Genomic DNA, 24,635 nt, shown 5'->3' with positions numbered 1-24,635 from the left:
ACTAGCCATTTATTTATTTATTTATTTGTGTGTGTGTAATAAAATTTGTTCCGTACTACTTGTAACTCAGGATCTTTCTAACACAGTATAAATGACATGTGACATGCAAGAGTCTAGCTCCTGGAGTTTAGTTCTGACAAGACGGTGCTTAGGGACCGTCTTGGAATAAAAACATGAACATGTTGTAAATGGGGAACAAAACATGAACATTTTGTAATTTGTCTTTTTTTTTTTTTTTCTTTACTACTTGCTATCTAGCTAATTCTCTTGTTAGCTAAATTCCAAGATCAATTATTATGAGTCAGACTCAAATTGCCTATATGTCTTCCATGTGCAGTTGTAATGAATGAAAAATACATTTACTGCTTAACTCTCATTATATCCTTAGCATTGTAACATTTCTATGTATTTATATACACTTATAACAAATACTAAGACACAACTTCATCATTTCTCATACTAGGTCTGGCTTTGGGAGGTAAATAATGGGAATGGGGTTAGAAAAGATATCAAGAGTAATATAATAGTAAATAGTGTTTTTATTTTATTTTATTTTATTTTATTTTATTTTTTACTATATTGCAGGGGGTGGTATCAGTGTCCTATCTGTCTTGCAAAGTTTTGTGGAAGAATCAGCATCTGGTTGGTGTTTCTTTACCTCAAGAGAAATCCTGTACGGTGTTCTGTTGCGTATGCCTCCAGCTTTGTTTTCTACTGTCTACCAGTGGAAAGGAGTATTTGTTCCTGTTGAGGTAAATGTTTGTTTTTGAACACCAGACATGCTAGTTAATAAGGAATTTAAGTCACAATCTTACTTTTTTTTTATTCTTCTTGCAGAATTTCAGTATGTGGAATCCTACAAGTTGTGTGTCTTTCCAAATTGGAGCCTCTTCCTACCTTGTGGTTACTCATGGAGGAGCCACACAGGGAGCTTCTAACAACAGTGTGTATGCATTCATGGCTGGACACAGATTGTTGTGGGTAAATCGATTTTAATTTTAAAATCTTAAAATAGTATGGGTTGGCAAGGACCAAGGGAGGTCCTCCAGTCTGGCCATGTTTTAGAAAAAAGCACTCTGTGTGACAAGAGTTAGTTTTGTGTCCTAAAATACTACATAACTTCAGTGATGTAAGTTTGTCATAGTTAGTTGTTTACATTGTTTGTATTTTTTATATATTTACATTTGAGGGTGCAGGGAGGATTACCTGGGAATCACAGAATCACAGAATTGTCTAGGTAGGAAGAGACCTCCAAAATCACCTAGTCCAACCTCTGACCTAACATTAACAAGTCCTTCACTAAACCATATCACTAAGCTGAACATCTAAACGTCTCTTAAAGACCTCCAGGGATGGTGACTCAACCACTTCCCTGGGCAGCCCATTCCAATGCCTAACAACCCTTTCGGTAAAGAAGTTTTTCCTAACATCCAACCTAAACCTCCCCTGGCGCAACTTTAGCCCATTCCCCCTTGTCCTGTCACCAGGCACGTGGGAGAACAGACCAACCCCCACCTCGCTACAGCCTCCTTTAAGGTACCTGTAGAGTGCGATAAGGTCGCCCCTGAGCCTCCTCTTCTCCAGGCTGAACAACCCCAGCTCCCTCAGCCGCTCCTCATAAGACTTGTTCTCCAGACCCCTCACCAGCTTCGTTGCCTTTCTCTGGACTCGCTCGAGCACGTCCATGTCCTTCCTGTAGCAAGGGGCCCAAAGCTGAACACAGTACTCGAGGTGTGGCCTCACCAGAGCCGAGTACAGGGGCACAATCACTTCCCTAGCCCTGCTGGCCACGCTGCTTCTTATACAGGCCAGGATGCTGTTGGCCTTCTTGGCCACCTGGGCACACTGCTGGCTCATATTCAGCCGACTATCAACCAATACTCCCAGGTCCCTCTCGGCCAGGCAGCTTTCCAACCACTCATCTCCCAGCCTGTAGCTCTGCTTGGAAGTGGGGGAAGAAATTCTCAAGCAATCAAGTCATAGAACATTTTCTGGAAAATGTATGATAAGTTATGTTAATTCTGTAAATTAGTTGCTTATATATATATATATATATATATAAAATATAAAGTTTTAAAAGCTATTTCATGTATAGTTTTATACATAATTTTGGAATTCTTAACATTCTATGCGTACTTTTTCTCACTATATACAATGTAATATAAAATGTATTTGTTTATATACATATGTAGATAAACATAGTCACCCTCATATTTCCCTTGCAGATACAGACTCTTTCTGTTCTGGATACCAGACGTGTGAAACATTTTGCAGTGGAGGAAGAAGACTATTTGATTATTGTGAGTCACACAAACAGTTCCAGTTCCATCCAGGTTTGAATATTCTTCAGTCTTCTCTGGCTTTAATGTGGGTAGTTTGCTTATTTCTGAAAGGATAATGAAAGGAAGTAAATCTATAAGCATGTATTTCTGACATATTATTTTTGTTTCTATTGGAAATTTATAACAGTTAAAATTCCAGACTTGTTTGGATGTATAAATACTCTCTACCTGAGTGTATAATTTACATCTGGTTTGTTTTTATTGCTACTGTTATTTCAGTTTTGAAATGTAGCATGTAAACAAAGAAGTAGCTTCTGAATATAAACCTGTTCCTCTGAAGAGCAGGCACAGCTTCTTGCAGTAGGGTTAATTACCAATTACTGAGGGAACATTGTCATAATATATGCATTTTATAACACCCTCTGGGATAAGATGCTGTTGTTACTCCAGCAGATGATATTTGCAATAATACAGAGGTTGTATTAGTAGAACGAGTAGCTATGCCTTATTGACAGCATTCTGACAATATAATTTTGTATAGGACTTCTCTGAAAAAACATAAGAACATAAGAAAATGTTAGAGCCACAGTACTAAGCCAAGCTGCTTCTGGGATTTGTGGATATCTTCAAAATCTGTTACCTACAATAGCCTAAAAAAGTGACCAGTGACCTAAATGATTGTCCTGAGTACATTTATAGCTAGCTATCTAATAAACGACTTCATGATGGTGAAAACCTATTTTTAATGGGTGTAGGAGCTCCTAAAAATACCAGTGATGATATGTCAGTGCTTTGTGTATGTTGACTATGTTCATTTACAGAAACAAACAAACAACAACAACAACAAAAACACACAAATTGCATTACGTGATACATTTTTATCTGAAATCTTTTAAGGTTTTCATTAGCTGAACTAATTGGTTGCTAGGAAATGTATGCCATCAGTGGACTGGTTTGCGGATTGGATTAACTTGTCTGTGGGAGTTTGATATTTCTATGGTAACAGTTTCTTCATTCTGCTGTGATATTTGATCTGTGTCTGATTGTCTGTTCCTTTTCTTCCTCATTAGTCTGCCTTAATCACAGTGAATGAGCCCAGGGGCAGAAATGAATTTGTGCCGCTCACTCTAATTAGAGAGAGGGGAACCTATGGGACGGTCGTCATAACTTTTGAGGTGAGTTTATCCAAAAGACTTCATACAGTAGTCTGTTGGATTAAACTGAGAGGCTGTAATCATAATTTATTGAAGTGTTTGCAAAAGGGGAAGAAGGACAAAATACCTACATCTACATTAGGTAGATCTGTTTCATAAAAGGGATTCATATTAACCGTCATATAGAAAATACTGTAATTATCTGACTGTTTAATTGACTGTTTAACGTTAAGAGGTACTAGAGAAAACCGAGTATATTCTGTCATTTAGAAAGGTACGTGAGGCAACATCAGTATGTATTACTAGAAAATAATGCATATTAAGTATGTAAGAAGTGTCTTATCTAAGTTTTTTTAATTTTTTTAAAAAATATTTATTTTACATACAAATATTCACGTGAGTCTTTAATGATTATCCCAACTTTGAACTGTGAGTGCTCAGGATTTGGTGAATTTCTGTATCTATAATCATCTGTATCTTGATCTCTATCTTGAATCCCCTGCAAATGAAGCTTTTGAAATAATTAATCATGTTGAATACTTATCCTGTTATTTACATATGTGATTTGAATGTGATACAATTACTGACTTCATTGCTTTCTTTTTCTTATCTAGCTCAGACTCTATTATTTACTTTAAAATTATATATAAAATCTTTCATATAGATATTTCTGTACTAGTTGCCTGGTCCTATAGGGTAAGGCTTTAATCTAGACCTCAAAGCTTTAGTCTAGACCTGTCAAAACCAGAAAAGCTTTGCACTGGATTTTATTAATACTAAATATAGCATGAATAGTTAAAGTACTGAATATGATTCTCTGTGCAATTTTTTGCAAATATGTTTGTTTTAAGGTACAGTAAATCTTACTCTCTGGACAATTACTTAGGTCTGTCTCACATCATTATATATGTATGTTGAAAAATAATTTACAAAATGTTCTAAAACCAAAAAATCCCATATGACCTTTAAGAGGCTTTGTAGTATTTTGAGTTTGACTGTTAAATTTAGTATCTTTAATATCACAAGTTAAGATAGAAGGGACACAAAACCAGTAAGTACTATTACTTTGTCTTGGAATTTATTATGAAATACTATTGATTCAAACTGAATTTGCATGAATATCCTTTCTGTAATATGAAAGAGTCAGTTATGCATCAGAATATACTAAAGAGTCCCCATAGGCCTATATGGAAGTAGTTTTCTTCCTCTTATTCTGGAAATACGGGATTTCTTCAGAGTGGTTGTTCTGACTTACACTGTCTGCCAGAAAAGAGCAGATTTTCACAACTGAATGTTCATGTAAGTTGTAAGTTGGAGATGGCTGAACAGATAGTCATTTGTTATGCAAGTCACACTGCATATTGGTTATTGTACTTGCACTGGATTTGTATTCCTGCTTTATAGACTTCTCATCAGACAAATCAATTCTTTGCAGATAAAAGATGGTCCAAACCCAGCTGAAGAAGACCTAAGTCCAGCTAAGGGAAATATTACATTCACACCTGGGAGATCAAAGCTGATTTATAATTTAACAGTGCTTGATGATCAGGTAGGAACAAGCTGACTTCATCTTAGGCTTTGATACGTAGAAGGTTAACTGAAGTTCTGGAAAGACTTAGAGTAGTAAGTTACAAAAAGGCTTGGCTTAAATAAGGTTAAAAGCAGTTCTATTTGATGAAGTGATGTTAAATTTTGGCTCTCTGGTCTATTATTTTTACTCTTTCCAAGCTCCCTCTTTAATTCTCATCAGTGAATAGTTTTAGTTTATGTGCATATCCTGGCTGAGCAGACATGTTATCTTTGTCACTAAAGAAAGAATATTACACATTGAAGATTCACAGGGAAAAGGCAGATTCAAAAATATTTTTTGTCGTTGTTTGTTTGTGGTTTTTTTTTTTCAAATATGTTTCAGGGTAGAAACATATTTGAAAAAATCCTAAAAATAGATGAGATTCCTGAAACAAACATGCAGTCTTGTGGAAAGCATGAATACTAGGTGATAATTAACATTTTTCTGTTTTCAGATTGGCCAATTGAAAAAAAAAAACAACACACACACAAAAAAACCAAACCAAAACAAAAAAAAACCACAACATAACTCATAGGTTGTGAGGCTTTCTTTTTATCTCAGAGTAAACAAAACATTCTTCTAATTTGCAACTTGTGATTTTCCTTTTTTCTTACCTGCACTTTTCTTTTGTGTTTTTCTTTTCCTTTATAATAAGCTTAAGAGGGAAAACTGAGACATCAAAATAAGTATATATGATGCAAAACAACTTAGTAAGAAATTCATAAGAAAACAATAATGGTGAAAGGTGTGTGTCTCAGAAGTGAGCACAGAACTGTAAAGCAGCTTGTTTCCTTTTTACTCTTAGTTATAAAAAATGTCCTTCCACATTTCTACTGATACTCTAGTGTTAAGAGGCTGTGCCAACCTGGGGTGCTGAAGTGTAGAAACATCTCTTTCCAATTCAATGTAATATTTCAGTGACTTACACACAGAAATAAATTATTAGGGTCTTTTCTCTTGGGAGGATGTGATTTTATTTATTTTTATTCTGAGAAATGCTCTCAAACTTCTGTTTCTAAAAGTTTGATCTGTATTTGGTGTGTCTAGTCAACGTCTTTCCACTCTTTGAAAGTCTTTCACAAGTGTATGTGAAAGATGAATTTTGCACAAAAACCTTTATTGATGATGATGATGATAGAGTTCACAAGAATCCAGTAACACTACTGTCAGAACTTAATTTGAGCTTTTAGGATCTGAGTTAGGGAAACCAATGAAACAAGTATTTTTCTGAATTGTGCAGCCTTACAGAAGGTAGGGGACTGCAGTTCTGATTTCCACAGCTCTGCATTTATAGTACTTTTCCTGTGCAGGTTTCCTTTTTAAGTATAATTGCAACTTTAAGAGAAAATTAAAGAGGCAAGGCAGCACTGGAAATCATTTATACTATTATATTCGAAGTTTGACTCATGTATTTATTGGTCAATCATGATGTAATTGAAAGCTCCACAATGCCTTATTTATGTAGGATACTAAGATTTTATCTGCAACTAAAATGGCATGTACGTTCTGACTGTCAAATGCGTATTTTTGTACTGCAAGACAGTATATGAACTAGTGAACTAAAACAAGCGTAAGTTAACATCAATTTTAATAAGATAAAATAGGAAATAGTAGTGTAGGAGAGAGGTGACAGAGAGCTTGCAAATCTCACGCTGGAAAAAAAAACAAACAACCTGCATCAGTCAATAATATTATGCAAGTTTAAGTGCCACAAGTCAAACAAGGGACAAAATTGGCCTCAGCTACAAAGACAGCGGCGTGCATACCCTTTGTGCCCTGAAACAGGATCTAAGGGTGGCCAATTAACAAATGTGTAAAAAGAGAAGAAATATTGGACCACAAGGAATTCTGAACTTTTTTTGCTCAGTAAACAGAACTACATGGAAAGGATTCATCAGCCCTATAACAAAGCAATGCCATTAGTAACACATAAGCAATTTTGTTGTGGAATTTATCTCAGAAGCAAATAATACTGTTTTTTCTGAGAGTCCACAACAAGAATGAGATGTGAGGATCTTATGTAATATTTAAATATTTCCTTCTAATCTCTCTGTATTAATAAAATAATGATATTTTCCAGTTAAACAGACTTAGCCTATCAAGACTGGGGAATAAAATGTAATAATATAAAGTAAAAAATATTAAATTCTGCAATTCAAGGCTTATAAACCCTTCTTTTTTGTCTGCTGCATCAGTTATTAGAGACTAAAGAGCTAAAACTAAAGTGCAGTTCTAAACAAACCACATGTAGAAATGCCAAAGTCTAATTAATAGATAAGCATCAGCAAGCACATTCTCAGAGCTGTGACTGAAGCTGTGCTGGGAATGTGAGTCTGTCTGAAAGTAGGAACTGTTCTTTTTCCCGTTGAATAGGAACAAAAGGGCCAAGGTAGGTTGTGTTCATATGTTGTTCCTCTGTTCTTTCAGGCATGCATAGATGTAAAATGGTGTTAACATCAGCAAATAAAGATGTCAGACTAAATAACTGTCAGGAACACTTGTGTCCAAGCAGAGCAACTTCCACAAGTTGAGTTTGGATCTCCTCACACTCTCTAGTTGGAAAGATAGAGCTTCATCTGATTCTTGCCTAGTTTTTGTTTGCCCTTTTTTTTTTTTTGTCTTTTCCCACTTTTTCATATTTCCATAGCATAGAAGTATGTCTTAGAAAATGGAAACATTCAATTTTGAGAAGGGATTTTCAAAGTTGCAAGCGAGTTTCTTTTTGCCTGTTTATTTTAATGTGAAAAGGGTTGTAATGTTTGTATTATTTCCCTTTATTGCTAAATATACATAACATATTTCTAAGTAAGTGTTCTGCATATATTTGAAATGGGACTTACACCCTGTTGCTACTATTATTTTTCCAGATACCTGAAAATGATGAATTGTTTGTTGTTCATCTCAGGAGTGTGGAGGGAGGGGCTGAAATCAACACCACAAGGAATTCTGTTCAGATTAATATTAAGAAAAATGACAGCCCTGTGCGATTTGCTCAGAGCACTTACATGGTGCCTGAGGAAGTCGAAATGCTCACAATTCAAGTGATTCGTGGTAAGGATGACAGTGGAAAATTAATTGGACCTGATGAATGTGAAGTCTCCGTCAGTTACACCATCATAACTGGGAATTCAACAGCACACGCGCAGCTCAATTTAGACTTCCTAGATCTTCAGCCAAATACAACTATTGTCTTCACACCTCTAGTTCATGAAGTATATATGAAATTCAAGATCCTTGATGATGCCATACCAGAAATTGCTGAGACCTTCCAAATTATGCTCCTTAAGGACACGTTACAGGGAGATGCTGTTTTGGTTAATCCATCTGTTGTTCACGTCACCATCCAACCAAATGATAAACCCTATGGAGTGCTTTCAATCAACAGTATCCTGTTTACTCAAACTGTTATCATTGATGAAGACCAAATTTCAAGGTACTACAGATCTTCAAACAGTATCTCGTCATGTTAAGGGATTTGTTTGGCACTGTAAAGCATCCTTAGGATTTCACTGACAGTAATTATAAAATCAGTAGTGAAAAATTAATATAGAAATCACCTACTGTGTAATTATTATAAACGATATAGAATTTTCAAGGGAGAAAATGTCTAATTATGCAGAAGTATTTTAATATTTATGAACTATATATGAGAACTGTAAATATTTAATGACATTATCAAAATACTGAAAAACCCTTAATCTAAAAGATGGATCAGTGAAGTTGTGATGCGGCCACACACCCATTCATACAAGTGGAAAATATATTTCAGGCTTCCTTTCCCAGTAAATCTTTGTCTATACTGTATTTAAAGTCAGTCTCTGGTTAAAAAATGGTGGTGAGTGTCTTCTGTGAAGTACTGAATACCCATAGACTTCCAAAAAAGTTAAATACATGTAATTTTACAGATAAATTAAAAACAAATCTCCACACAAATCTTTACAAGCAGAACTAATATCTATACAATATTGCCAGTTTTAGTAAAAATGTCCACTGCTAGCTAGTGATGGTGGTTCATCCCCAGAGAAAGAGGTAATGTATCAACCTATGATTTTATGAACAATTTCTAGTATGTAGAGCCCAGCACTTCAATATTCACTTTTTTTTTTTTTCTTTCTTATACACAGATACAGGAAACGTGACATTTCCATAATCACAAATATTGATAAATTATATTTCAGTGCATAGGCAAATAGTTGAGTCACTTTATTTTAAATAAAATCATTATTTAAACACTCATGCCTGACAATTGTATTTTGATATAGTCCATAAAACAGTGTAGAAATTTAGTTGAGAAAAAGTTTTCTGAAATTTAACATCTTTCCTGAGAAAAAATATAAACATGCCAACTTTCCTCTTCTCAGTATCTTTCTTACTGTAAACAAAATAAATTTTAACTAATGTCTTTAGATATATTACTCATGTCTTTATGTATATTATCTCATGAATAAGCAACCTGAGAAAAGTCTACTTCTGTGGTATGATTTCACAAATTTTAAGTCCTGACTCAAATGTCAGTAGCAGCAGTTAATATCGATTCCACTGAAGTCAGTATAAATCTTCCAGGGAACAGATAGCTAAGTAAACCGATATTAATTATAATTGCATGTTACAGATTTTTATTTTCATTCAAAACCACAGGTTTGAAGGGATCACGATCGTAAGAAATGGTGGAACACATGGAAATGTTTCTGTGACCTGGGTCATAACTCGAAATAGCAGTGATCTGTCACCTGTGACTGCAGACCTTGTTCCAGAGACCGGGGAGATACATTTTGATCAAGGACAGATGCTGGTCACACTTTCACTGACCATTATTGATGATAACATACCAGAAGAAGCAGAGCCCTATCTTCTGAAGCTCTTAGCTCATACAATACAGGGAGGCGCAGAAGTCAGCGAACCATCTGAGGTAAGTTTGATTTCAGAACTTGTTTTGAGGAGGTGATAGATAATAATTAGGGAGTAGGATTAGGATTAGGATCCACCAGTTTTGGTGGATTGGCTAAATTGAAGTAGTTGTGCTTGAGTTTAAGTGAAGCAAGCTGATGTATTCTCAGTATAAAGAGCCACATCCAAAGTCTTTGGCTTAACATATTTTATAAGGCCAGACCTATTTAATGCAGTAGCATTTAGCTTAGAATATTCCCATCATAAATATCATTGCATAACTGCTATCTTGATTGGTTGCTTGCTAAGAGAAGGTTGAGCATTTATTTTCACTTGCTTATTTGCTGTAGGTACTGGAATGTTTTACACAGAGTAACAGCTTCAAGAGGATGGCTTAGTGATTAAGACTAACCTCTGAACTTTTAAATAAGGGGTAATTAGCATTACTGACAATTCTGTGACTCAGGTCCCTACTTTGCTTTTTGAACATATGATTGGAATGAATTTGGTGAATTAAATGATTTTTTCACAGTCTGAAATATATTCAAATTATTCACTTTGGCTGCTGAACCAAAAATCAGTTATTCAAAGCTCATTCTGACATAGATGAGGCATAGCAGGAAAGTTGCTGCTATCAGTGGTGTGCTGCTTGTGCACAAGCAACACTTTGGGGCTGTCAATCTGATTTCTTTCTTGAGTGCCAATTCACTAACGATAAAAATGTATGATGACAGTCAGGACATACTTTCATGAAAACGTGAAAACTGTGGTGTATATTAATTGTAGCATTGAGTAAGTGATGCTGTTTTCTGTTTTGCAGCTTTTGTTTTACATTCAGGACAGCGATGATGTTTATGGCGTAATAAAGTTTTATCCTTTGGAGAATCAGAAGATTGAAAGTAATCCAACAGGACGCTTTTTATCCTTGAGTTTTGTAAGGGAGAAAGGAACAGTTGGAAATGTGCAGTTAGTTTATACTGCACTGTATATTCCAGCTGGAGCTCTGGATCCTGAGAGAGCAAAAGATGGCATTCTAAATATGTCTAGAAACAGCATCCTCCTGTTTCCAGAAGGAAAAACACATCATACTTTGAGTATACCAATAAGAAAAGATGCATTTCTTCAAAATGGTGCTCATTTCCTCATACAGGTATCTCAGCTGTTTTTTTTTTGTTTTTGTTTTTTAGCTTATTTAATATGAGGAATATGATTCAATAATTGATCCTTCCCCTTGACTGTAATTTAAATGACCATTCCTGTAAAAAAAAAAAAAGTGCTTAGCTCTGAAGCAAAGATTTTCTTATTTAAAAAGACATCTTTCATAACTATGCTATAAAGTTTTCTATCCCTAATCATTAGTAATTAAACAAATTTTAAAACTAAAGAGGATTCAGGTACTAATCATGGAATTTATCAAAATGAGATCAGCGTTGTCTGTTGCTTGCCCCTTGAAGCATGTTTCTGCTTGGCCTCTGACTTGGAACGTGAAAAAAATAAGGTTCTTAAAATTAAATTACTGAAGCAGGAAAAATTTCAGAAATGACATGCAAGTAAATGTATCTTGGGCTTGATACAGGTCCTTCTCCAGCAGGTCATCCCCCAGCCTGTACTGATACTTGCGGTTGTTCCTTCCCAAATGCAGGACTCTACACTTGCTCTTGTTAAACCTCATCTGGTTTCTTCCTGCCCAACTCTCCAGCCTGACCAGGTCCCTTCCAACCCCTACAATTCTGTGATACTGTGATCTTTGCTCTTCCAGCTGAACTATTCTAAATTAAAAAGGGTCAAATATACATTATATATGATATGTATATTATATTGCATTTATATATAAATTTGTTAGGAGAACTTACTTTTTTTTTTCCCTGTATAGTTTTCTTCACTTTTTTCTTTCCTTTTTTTTTTTCTATCTCAATTTGTAAAAGATAACTTTTATCATCGTTGAAGGTGTTGATGTTATATCCATGAATTTCAAATTTGCCAGGTTTTATATTTTCCTTATAGTCTACCAAAGACGTTGTAATCACTTCTAAGACCTTTGAAAGATTTCCTCCCTCCACATCCTTCTCCCTACATTCTCTTACAGGAGGAATAATGAGAACAAAAAGTTTTGCCAGAATTATATTGTTTATCTAATATGCAATTTTATTTATTTATTTATTTATGGCATTCACAGTTAGATTAGGAATTGCCTTCTGAAATACTAGAACACGTTAGTATGTTTTATGATTGCAAGAGGTTTGAGAGATCCACAAAATTCTTAAATGTCTAATTCCATGTATTCAATGTTTTTTTTTTTTTTTTTTTTTTTGTCCTTTGACTGTAGTCAAGACACACATCTGATAAATATTTCAGAATGTTCAGTCATTCCAAGCACTTTGCCTGGATTTTCAAACTGTAGATTCCAATCTGTTTTTTTTTTTTTCTGTACTTTCTCCATGAACTATAAATAAAATCTTTGTTTGAAGAAATTAAATCAGAGGAGCTTTCCAGCTCAAATAATTAATTTAGAAACTCATAGAGAAGGAAAACACCACTATTTATCACTGTGACAATCCTTCTGCATCGTGAATAAATGATAATCTCAGTGAACATGTTTAGAATGAGTTGTACTTAGGCAAAATAAAGAATTGACTCAGGAATCAGCAGAGAAGCAAATGAAACTGTAGGATGAATAAAGGTACAGGAGATAATGTTAATGTGAGATATATTCCTTAGTGACACCTTCAATTAAATAACGTGCTGTAATCAGAGATGCGGTTTTTGGTATAGCTAGGAAGATTAACTCTGAAAATTAAGCTCATAAACTAATTGTTATTGTTCAAATAACTATATATTTTTTTCTCTTTGTACTGGTTTCCTTTAAAAGGTACTAAAGGAAACATTGCAGAAAGAGTAAAATCTCTGTTCTTTATTGATTATTACTTTATTCCAAAGGTACCATACAGGATCCAAATACAGCATACACTTTAAATAGAGCAAATTGTTTTGGCTGTGTAGTATTTCAGAAAGTTTACTGAGCTAATAACCGCACAATGGTGCACTTTCATCCTGTTAATTGCAGAATCGGGGCCTATGCTAGGAGAAAGCTCAGAAAAGAGGAGAAACAAACAGTGCCATCATCTGTTCTTCAGACTTTTGATAACAAGTTGGAATGGTTGAGAATCAGTTACTAAATACAGTATTTGTAAAACATTTCCATCTATCATCAGATAAATGTTCATGCATATTTCTGGGTGTTACTCAAGCAGTTGTGGAACAAAATATGATACAGCCCACATATTTATAGAGTTTGGTTTCAAGAACTGTAAGACTTTAAAAATCATCTTTTGAAATGGTGAACCATGATTACTATATGAATTTAAGAAAGGCCACTATTTTATCCCCAAAAAATAAAGCTTTACTCTATGATAACACCTGATAACTCCAAGAAAAAATGTCAGTGGGAGTTTATGCCCCAGTGAAATGTTCACAGAAATATATGCAAATCTGTTATGGAAACATTTATTGTAATGATGCATGTAGACAGAATCACATGGAATAAATAATATTTAAAGGAAATAATTAAACAGGCAAGTTCTGCTTTCCTTGGTGTGTCACTACTGGTGCTGGGCTTAGCGAGTGATGCTTCCCTTTTAAAGAAAAGGATGAAAAAAAATCTATTTCCTCTTAGTATCTATAATCTATCAGAAATGCAGTGACAAGTAAAATACAGTTTTGAAATACTGTACTGAATTTAAATTCTTAATGTGGCTCTGGTAGTTCTTAGATAGAGAATTCCTTAAAATTTTGTGGAGAGGAAAGAAAAGTGGATTATTATTTGGCTGTTTGATCAAGGGCTGTAAATTATTATGACTTCAGTGATTTCCCTAGATTTTTATCAATGCAAGCCACAAAAAATGATGTTAGACAATTGCCTATGCTGCTCATCAATGACTGTTGTTAATAGCTCTAGTAATGTATCAGCTGATCTGGAACAGAGTCTCTCTCTCTGGCTTGATCTGTGTTTAATTACATACACTAACATGATTTGTCTGGGAGGTGTACCATTCTGCTGACAGCTCAACAATATCCACTTAATTTCTTTGACATGTCTACTTACAAATTTTTATAACAGCAGTGCTATCAGTAGGAAGAATTTGCTCTGGAGATGTATACTTCCTTTATATGAAAATTACTCTGAAATGTCAGAACTGTTCTGACTTGGTGCTGAGGCTTCTTATTTCTCACTTTTCTTTTACTTTTTCCTACAGCTGGAAGGAGTTGAACTGGTGAATAGAATTCCTCTAGTCCCATCTGTGAGTCCTAGATTAGGCGAAATTCGAAATATTTCTTTGAGGATTACTCCAGATATTGCAAATGGAGAAATAGGCTTTATTAGCAATCTACCGATTATTCTTTCTGAACCAGAAGATTCCCCTGCTACGCTGGTAAGTAAGCCTTTTTATATTGTCTTTTGCTATGGAAAACTTATTTGGAGAAGGTGGAGTTTGCTGTATTCAGTGTAGCATTTGACAATTAATGTGAGGAAAAGCCTTCCTGTAAGTTCTGTCTTATCCTAAATATTCTCTTCTTTAAAAAAAAAAAAAATGCTCTGAAATAATCTGTTACTGATTTCCAGAGAACTGAGATTGGTCTTTGCTTTCTGTGTAAGTATCTAAAACCAGTTAGCCCTTGATGCTCACACAGAGCAAAAGATACTGCAGTTAGTCTCTCTCACCAATTGCGAGCATAGTCATGTAAAGTAGGACTGAGACAAATCCTGAATAAGATAGATCATTTCCCATTCTCAAATTAGAACTGGCCAAACTTTTGTTTTTATTATTATTTATTCAAATAGTAATTTGCAAGGGAGTAATCGGTTTTGCATCTACTTTTGCAAGTCACAACAAATTAATGTGTTTCACAGGTTTCCATTGCATTGCATCGAGATGGGACTGATGGTCAAGCAACTGTGTTCTGGAGTTTGAAACCCTCTGGTCCCAATCAAAAGGCGGTAACACAGGATGATATAAGTCCTTTTAACGGCTCCGTGGTTTTCTTATCTGGACAAAGTGATACCACAATTAACATCACCATTAAAGCTGATGATGTACCTGAAATGAACGAAACTGTGTTATTAACTTTGGACAGGTATTGTACCCTATTCTCTATTCATATGTATCAGCTGCAGTACTCAATTTATGCATAACAGATTAGCACAGTGTTAATTACATGGTATTGCTTGCATTGTGTTGATATGTGTCTGAAGAAATAGTGGGCCCTTGTTTCAGACTGTGTATGGGTTCTTTGACTGGAGATCAATGTAAGAAACCATTTTGCATTTATTATCTAATGACTTAACTGTTTATATTTTCATGAAAATTCTGTATGCTATTTAGAAAGTTCTTTCAGTTTTGATCTTTTTTATAGCTCTTGGTTTTAACACTTTTTTTTTTTCGGAAAAATAATATTTAGTAAGATAATGGGAAAAACTAAAGTGAGAACTAAAAAGCAATGCAGAACTTTTTCTGTCAGAAAAAACATTTATAACTTGGGTGTCACTGTAGAATTAGACTTGCAGTTTGTTTGATCTGCATGTTCAATATTCCTTGATAATTAGATACTTCTGTCAGCTCATAGCCCCCAGAATATCCCAGTGTGACTATTATTGCAGTCTTCTGCTAATGAGAATGCAGTGGGGTTTCTGAAGCACAGTGTTCTGGTCTCCCTTCTCATCTAGTGGAGGATTTTAGGATAACAGGCTGTAAGGGCCCTCAGGTGATACTATTATCTGCATGTGAACACTGTTCAGAAAACTTAAATTAGTTTATAATCAGGAGTCTTTTCCCTCTTTGAGTTACTAACAAGAGTGTCTTGGCTATATCGTCTGTCCTGCTTCCCACAGCTCAGTTACATAAGTAAATACAGAAATACCACCACACGTGCTCTTGTATTACCTCCTATTTGTCTAAGGTACATTTTCCACTTTTACTGAAAACATACTACAGTGGTCTGCCAGCACCAGCTTCCACACTGAACATCTACTACTTACATAGTCCTTACCTTATGCAGAAGAAGTATTTTTATTCTGTACAGGAAGCGTAGGCTAGCTCTTAGATATCCACAACAGATATCCACAGTGATTCCACATTAGCAAACAATAGGCAAGAAGCTCCTCACGCTGTTGTTGATCACTAGAAGATCCCATTTCAGAAAACATGGTTTTCGAACATCTTTATGGCACACAGGGAAGATGTTATTCCTTTGCGGGATTGGCTTGCTTGATTAAAAGGTGGCTGGTTAATGCATGTAGTTCAGAACTAGTTATTTTATTCTACCTTGGCTACTCATTACATTAAAAAGGCAATCCTTTTCAGAATAAAAACAGAGACTATTGCAAGCAGTTCTCCGCTTTCTTTCTGTGGGAGAAACTGGTTTGTCTCAAGGAATTTTTTTAGAGTCTCTGGCACAAAGGGGGAAACTAGGATTAGAAATGATGGTTCAAGTTTTGAGTGTAAGGTGGCCAAGAATGCAGAGTGGTATTGAGGTAAACAAGTAAGTAGATAGAAGTAAGCAGCATGAAAGGGTAACTTTTTTGATTCACGTGTGTGAAAGTACAGTTTTCTGCCATTTATCCTGAGTTACAACTGTAGGCTATACCTTGAAAATGGTGGCTGCAACAGGGATTGAACTGGCAGCTGAACAAATACAACCAGTGTTCTGCTTTTGCTGTGTATGGTGCAAGCCGTAGGCTCTGTTGATCATGAAGTGGATGGTGAAAAGTGTGCCAACAGTAAGCAGCTTTCCCACACTTGGCAGGGTCAGAGAGTGAACCGAGGAACAGGTGGTCTGTCCTGGAAAAAGAAGTAAGCAAGGAGGAGATAGAATCTGAACTTTTCTCTAGACCTTGGTAGCATCCCTCACTTCAACTAATTAGCAGAAGCCAAGAATGAAATGACTGCAGAGATCATCCTTTCAGTACTAGACATGACTCTTCAAATTAGGGTTGAAGGATACTGGCAGGGTTACGTGTACGCCCGTGCTATTGCTTTCAGCCTGGTTGGTATTTTGTGGACAAATAGAAGATTTCAGTTTCCGAGGCTGGCAGCCAGCACCTCACAGCAGTAGTGAATGAGCATGAAAACAAAGATGCACTGTGCTGTAGATGTGCTTGTACTGTTCCGTAAATTGTAGCATAAGTCAGCGAGAAAAGAAAGCATGTAAGAACTTTAATGAAACTACAGACATAGACATATGTTCATAAGCATTCAATGTATTGCAATTATTAATAGCACGGGTAAAATAATCAAAATAATTAGTTCTAACAAGGATGTATTATTTACGGCTTAGTGGTATTGTCAAGGCAGTTCAATTTTAAATAAGCTTTAAGTGCATCCATAACTATATTTTTTCCAAGCCATTAAAAACAATGTTATCCTTTCTTGCTTTATGCTCTCTATACTTAGACCACAGATATTAAAACTAGCTCTGAATTTTGTCCACAAACTGGAGGAAAATGTATAACATGAAAAATATGATTCCAAAGAACACAGATGAGTAATGATGAGTAATGAAGGAGCAAGAGAGTCTTGTATCTGCTGAAGCTTCTTTATATTTTCTTTTTTTAGGAGCAGATTCAGGTTGAATGCCTGCCCTATCTGAATAGGCCTGAATTGAGACCAAGCATAAATAAAACCAGATGTCTGTAGTGAAATCTATGTGAGAAAGGAAAGACCTTGGTCTTCTTGATGAATGTAGGTGGAACAGGCCATGGAAATTGTGTGTGTGCTTTGTGAGAGCATATATGCATACTAGGGCTGTTCATTTTACCTGGTAAGCACAAACAGAAATCAGTTTTTTTTAAATCTGATTGCTGTTTTTTCCTTCTACACAACGTAATCTCTCACTGGCAGTTATCAGCCCCCCAGTTAAGGTGCAGACAGCTATCAGTTTGGCACCTGGCACAACCAGAGGGCCAGAACCTGCAGGGTATGTGGGCTGGGGACGTGGCCTGTGTTTGTGCTCATGAGTGAGTGGTGGTGAGACTGAGAACTTGGAGACTTTGGGATCTGGGGATAAATCACTTTTATTTTGTGGAAGTGATAATCAACAAACAGACAACTGTTTAGGCAGTCCTTATGCTCCAGCATTTTTTGAGTCTTAACTCATGGAAGTTAGGATGCCAGAACAGATCCATATGCATATGTTACGACATAAATCTCATTTACTATATATAATAAACTGAAGCAACGTTATTTGAAGATTTTTATTGTTCTAGTGATTTCTGTGATGGGATACAGATTTCCATAGGCTGACATTCTGTCATCAGTTTATGTGGAAAATGATTAGACCTATGAGTTATGAAGTAATTTTTTGAAAATTACAAATGTAAAATACAGACTTGACTATTTCACTGTGAAATATCTGGCAGTTTTTAAACATTTTTGGGTTTTAGAGGTTGCTACATGTCAAAAAGTTAGAAAAGCATAGGAGGGCCATTTAAATCACTGTGTAGTGTTGATGGACAGGGCTTAAGGGTTTATGTGTTGTGGGTTACTCACTGCCATACTGCTTAATGGAGCTAGGATTTTCTCCTTACTTGGTAATTCCCTTTGGTTAGTGTCTGTTTCAAAACCATATCTATCTTACTTATGTAAATTTTCATAGAATCACAGAATAGCTTGGGTTGGAAGGGACCTTAAAGATCATCAGTTTCCAACCCCAGTGCCATGGGCAGGGATGCCACCCATTAGATCAGGTCGGCCCACAGCCTAGTCCAACCTGGCCTTGAAAACCTCCAGGGATGCCTCAAGGGTTTGATCAGACTGCGTTTTAACGGGGAAAAAGTCATTTGAAAATAGTAGAATGTTGAAATGAGTGCGCTGGACACCTACTGCTTGTTTTCATTACTTCTCAAAATAACAACATATCTCTCCTGCTATGACTCAGAAAAATTAAAATAGCCTCAAAAATCAAATAAATGATGGATTAAACCTGGAGAGAAGGTGTTTCCTCTGATGAGAGGCACTATGGAAAGTCTAATGTGGCAAATCCTACTTTAATGCAGTTCTTTAGAGCTAGAGCCTGCCTCTAATTAAATCAGTAGATAATCCTGAAAAAATTGAAGAGGGGGTGAACACTGAATGCAAGCAAATTGAGTAATGTTCCACAAGCAATTTCACTTCCCCCTTTTTGAGATACCCTGATAGAAAAGAAAGTCTTTTAGAGAAGTGTGGTTTAATAATGACAGCCATGTAGATTCACAGTGGAAATTAAGTTTCTCATGTGTCTTTCAGAACACTCAGGTTCTGCAGAAATTCCAGATTTTGTCAAAAGTTATTAACTTCAAAGCTATTTTTCATTTATTTATTTAATTATTTTGTGGTTCTAGTTAGTTCTTAACATTGAAATTCTCATGGTACCTTAAACTTAGTCAAAACTCTAATTTCTCCTATTTTCTTGTACTGCATGTTTAAAAAAGTGTAAGAAACATTTTGAAGCTCCTGTCAGTTGTCCTAATTCATCTGTAGTTCTTGCTACATAATAATTATGATTTTTTTTACTGAAAGAATTTCCCTAATGATCAGTCATTTCACATTAGTCTTGTTGTATAAGAAATGCTTTACACACTTTGAGGTTGTATTTCTTTTGGCAGCATCATAAGCATTGCCAGGGTTTACTGTCTGTGACGATATGAAACTTCATGTCCATACATAGCCATTTTACAGGAAAAAATAAGCTGAGGATAAAAACAGGGAAGTGGCTTTCCCAGTGATTGGTATCACCTTATTCCTGGTCAAGAGTTCTTTTCACTAGCTGGAGGAGCTGCTGGCCACGGTTAAGCCACCATGTCAAAGCAGCTGTTTTAACTTTTATTGCTGCTTCTGAATAGCCCTCTTTGTCCTGTTTCCATACTGCTGTCAGAGGAACACCTAAAGAGCTGGTTTCACATACCACGAGGAGTGAAACGGGACTGAACTGGACCCGTGTAGTGTCAGGCAGTCTGGGAGCATCTCCTCCGTGGTGTAAGGGTGGTATATGAACGCCCCTCTGTTCTTCGAGGTTGGAAGTGCACGTGGCAGGGGATGGGGCTGGTGTCCTGGCAGCTCTCTGGTGGCACGGACCCTGTGTCCAGCCCCGTAGCTCCTCCGGGTCGATCTGAGCTGGCTGCTGGAAGTATTATGCAGCTATTTGCTGAACGCTTCACCTTGCCTGGTTTAGCCCTGTATGGACTTAGGTTTAGCACATGAAGAGTACACTGAACCGAAAAGCAAGCATTTGGATTAAAAGGATAAAAGTTTGCAGGATGTGAGTATGATAATTGCATTACAATGTAATTGTTCAAAACAATAGAATTGGGATTTTTTTTTTTTTTATTATTCCTAGAAAAAAGTAAACCTGTGAGAATACTTTACAACAAACATTTTGGATTTAAATTTAAAATGTACTTTCCTAATTTATCTTTGTTCTCTTAATTCTTCTTTTTTTTTTCAATACTATTTTTTAAAAATTTCTTGTTAGGGATATGCATTCTATGTTATGAAAAGTTACATGTATATGCCTTAGAGTATAGATATAAAGAATACTACTGAGTGCACCATTCTTCGAATCACAGAATGGCTCAGGTTGGAAGGGACCTTAAAGATCATCCACTTCCAACCCCTCTGCCATGGGCAGGGATGGCACCTACTAGATCAGGTTGGCCACAGCCTCATCCAACCTGGTCTTGAATACCTCCAGGGATGGGGCAGCCACAGCTTCGTTCATTCATTGTTTGCTTAACAGCATCTTGGAGCTGGAAACCTAAACCTAGCTGCTTCTATTAAGTTTCTGCATAGGATGTTTTATGACTTTTTGGAGAAGTAACTAACATTACTGTGCCAGGGCAGTGATAGCGGTCTGACCACTCATGATATCAGCCAGAGAAAAAAAATGACCAGATAATAAATAAATAAACAAACAAACAAACAAATAAGTAAATAAATAAAAGGATCCAGGTGTTCAAGATGGGGTTTGTATGGAGAAACCACCTGAACAATGTTCTTTTTTACCAGTTGATGGACTGAATTTTACTGGTTGCTTCCTGACCTGAAAGCTGTCTAGGTTTAATACATATCAAAAGCTCACTTGATATAGTGATTCATTTTTATTTTCTGTTGTAAATTATTTTACTAACAGCTTAGCGATATAATTAAATTTTAGCATTACCAACTCTGGAATCTTCTCCTTGATCTTTTCATTGTGTTAATATTTTGCTGTTTTTTGAATGCTTTTGCATGTTTCTGAGGGAAGGGAGAATGTCTCAATATATACCTAGCTTCAGTGAATATCAATAACAAATTTCAATTAATTCAGACTTCCTATTCGAAAGAACGTCTGTGAATGTATTTACTTCTCAGAATTTAGAGTGAACTCTTGTCTGTATTGAATTCCAAATTTAAATTATTTTTGAGATTAGTGGAGCCCAATTATCACCTTACAAACACTGTTTTAATCTGTTTTTGGTGCTTTGATAGACGATACAGTTTTTGTATTTAATGTATTTTTGATTAAGAAAGCCAAAATACATGATTACTATTGCAGAATAATGCTGCCCTTTTGACTGACTTCATGTGGCAGTTTTGTTATAAATGCTTGGTTGAAACTTGATTTAATTTTTTAACCTTTTGATTAGCAAATACCTTTTCCTTTCCCCTTTTTCTTTTTTTTTTTTTGTCCCTTTATTTCCTTGTCCCCTCTTTTTCCCCTTTTTCTCCTTCTGCTTCTCTTTCTTATATTTGTATTTATGTTATACATGTATATATACTACTTTGGTAATCTGATTAACTAAAAAATTGTTGTAAATGAGGTTTGCTGTGATTTTGTGCCTAATTACTTTTCCTTGTGTACCCATCAGTACTCTTTCTGTGCTTATCTGTTTTTATCATTACTTTGTCAGACTGATGAAACACCATATCACAGAGGCACGTAGATGTATTTCCCTAATAAAGGGTTATAATCGTGGATGGCTGCTGCAGTTGTGATCACGCAGTCAGTAATCAAGCTCTTTGAGGAGGGCTTGGTAGGGAACACCTTGAGTGGCTCTTGACATGCTGAATTGGTCATGGGGTCACTCCTCCTAAGTGGGAACTGCCCACTTGCTGGCCTTTGTCAACAGGAAAATGCCAAGCAAGCAGGGTTCCCATAAAAAGAACATTATAAACTTTTGGAAAGTAAAAAGAAAGCCTTCTTTTTTTTCTTTTTCTTTTTTTTTTTTTGTCCCTTTTGTTAGTTTTTTGTTCTTTTATAAGATGGGTAGTATTGAAATTTTAGTAAGTGGCACTTTCATTACTTTCTACATCCTCTTTTTTTTTTTTTTTTTTCCTCTGTGTTGACAGGGTAGAGACAGAAAGGTTTGTCGTGTTCTTTGGGTAAGTGCGGTGAACTGTTTTCTGTCCTCAGTGAATCAATGCTTTGTTTTAGAAGTGGTTGGTTTGGACAGAAACTGTCTTTATCATTTCTTTCCCCCCCAAGAATCACGTCTCTGCATCTCTTCAGACAACGCATGCTTCCCCTTTGGTGTTCCGTTTGATGGCATGGGGTTCTTGCTTGAAGGCATTTCTTTATGTAGGATCTGTGAATGATGAAAGTTATGAATGCATGGCTCAGTGTTTGATATTTGAGTGTTTCATGGAATAATGAATTAATTGTTTTAAACTGCTACAAATACAGTTTGCCCCAACTAAATGGCTGAACTGATTAGAGTTACAGAGTAATTTTCTCTAGTCAAAGACAAGGAAAGTTATCTTGATTTAGACTAACATGCATATAATTTATATAACACAGGTTATTTTTTCTACCGACTTTTTTTTTTTTTTAAACATGTAACAAACATGAGCACGTTACTCTATTAAATAGGTATTACCTATTTTGCATCCTGTACCCTGTCCTGTAGACTGTGCTACAACAATGCTAAGTTGTTTTTGTGTGTGTAGGTTCCAGTTACTTAAAACGTGCTTCTGGACACAGTTCTGGGCCTGATTTCAAAAACTGGATATAATAGATCACATTTCTTCATGAAATAGTGTTTGATAAAGTCTAGGTTGTAGCACAGTGAAAGCACAAAAATATGTACAGTATGCAGGACCACGATTTCATTGAAAAATACAATACTGACAGGAAACGTGAAAGATGCAAAGGAATCTAAGTACCTAAAACTACATGTAATAAATCATATGCAGACCATCAATCTGAAGGTGTATTCTTGATGCATCCTGCAATAGTGCTTCTCTGGAATTTTTAATATAAGAAATTTAAAATGATGAAAATTACTGCTTCTGAGGAAAGGCAAGCAAGTAATATGCAAGGTTCATTACTGTTATCAGATACTGCCCATTCCTGTCACAGAGTACGATCAAGATGGTGTAGGAGAAGCCCAGAGAGAGAAATCCTTTACTGAGAGGAATCTGAAGTATGCGTATTTGGTCAACGTACTTCATTCTTGCACCATTCAGCATGTGCTTTAAAGGAGTAATGAGAAAGGGGAATGAGTCTGAGCTACTGAGAGCAGGTCCAACATTTTGTAGAGTCAGACAGGGATCCTACAGGTAGTCTCCACATCTACAGAAGGCAGGCTAACACAGAGCTGAGGATGAAATCCATGGTATCGAGGGTCAAATTTCTGCCTCTTTATGTCAGTAGTAAACTTTGACAAACAAAGCAATAATGGAAATTTATGCTTTTCAGTGTAATCTCAGCATAGGTGATTTTGGAATTTCCTTTATACCTTGATCCAAGTACAAAGTAGTTCTGAATTTAACTAACTTTTTTTTTTTTTTTTTCCTGGCACTATTCTGTTTCTTTTCCTGTGTGTTGTGTGCATGTGTTATCAAAAACAGACAAACAAACAACAGAGTTACTAGCTATAAAAAGCTAATCAGAAACAAACAAACAAAAAGTTACTTCAGAGGCAATTATTTATTTTATTTATTTATTTATTTATTTTTTACGAATGGATAAAACATTCTGATGTTGTATCATTCTTAACTTGTTTTAATCCTTGTAGGTAACTGTTGGCTTTCATAATTTATTCATAAAATTTGTCAATATCCTGATCTCCTCTGTATGGATTTGCTAAACAGAGTTGCAACTTGAAAAAAACCTCTTACCCTCCTTTCTCAGGGTCAGTGTGGAAAATCAGATACTGAAATACGGGTTTACTACTTGTGAAATTACAATTTTGGAAAACGATGATCCTGGAGGAGTGTTCGAATTTTCTTCCTCTTCCAGAGGTCCCTACAGCATCAAGGTAGCTATCCGAGTAACGTCACTTAAACATTACAGACGACTTAGTTCTAACAGAGTGCTAGAAAAAGATTAATTTTATTTTTTTGCAGGAAGGGGAGTCTGTTGAGCTGCAGATTGTTCGCACTAGAGGAAGCCTCATCAGACAGTTTCTGCGCTACACTGTAGAACCAAGAGATAATAATGAGTTTTATGGAAGCACAGGAATTCTGGAGTTTAAGCCTGGTGAAAGAGAGATCATAATTACTCTACTGACAAGGATGGATGGGATTCCAGAGGTAAGAATTAATATTTTTCTCTCTTTAAATTGCATTCACATACATATTTGTTTGTCACTTACTAAAATATAGATGGTTTCACCTGTAAATACCAGCAATTTTTCTGTAACATTTGAAGGCTTTCTTTTTCTTAAGTGTGAGAAATAGATAGAGGAGGAGTGACTGAAAGGCCTATAAGATAGTCAAGCACCATATGAAA

The 24,635-nt window shown here is 35.8% G+C and overlaps 1 protein-coding gene across 1 annotated transcript; it reads left to right on the top strand.

Annotated features, from left to right (window-relative positions):
* Positions 1–491: 491 nt before the first annotated feature.
* On the top strand, positions 492–11,623 carry LOC310892002 (adhesion G-protein coupled receptor V1-like; the record flags this gene model as incomplete). Its single annotated transcript, XM_083854193.1, has 7 exons — positions 492–515; positions 838–981; positions 3,353–3,457; positions 4,872–4,985; positions 7,874–8,439; positions 9,645–9,915; positions 10,714–11,623. 7 exons carry the CDS (start codon positions 492–494, stop codon positions 11,092–11,094), a joined length of 1,605 nt encoding a protein of 534 aa, XP_083710319.1. The 3' UTR covers positions 11,095–11,623.
* Positions 11,624–24,635: the final 13,012 nt, after the last annotated feature.

The sequence above is a fragment of the Anser anser genome (assembly GCF_964211835.1).
Source record: "Anser anser genome assembly, contig: HAP1_SCAFFOLD_87, whole genome shotgun sequence".
Lineage (NCBI taxonomy): Eukaryota > Metazoa > Chordata > Aves > Anseriformes > Anatidae > Anser > Anser anser.
This window is presented reverse-complemented; position numbering and strand designations above follow the sequence as displayed.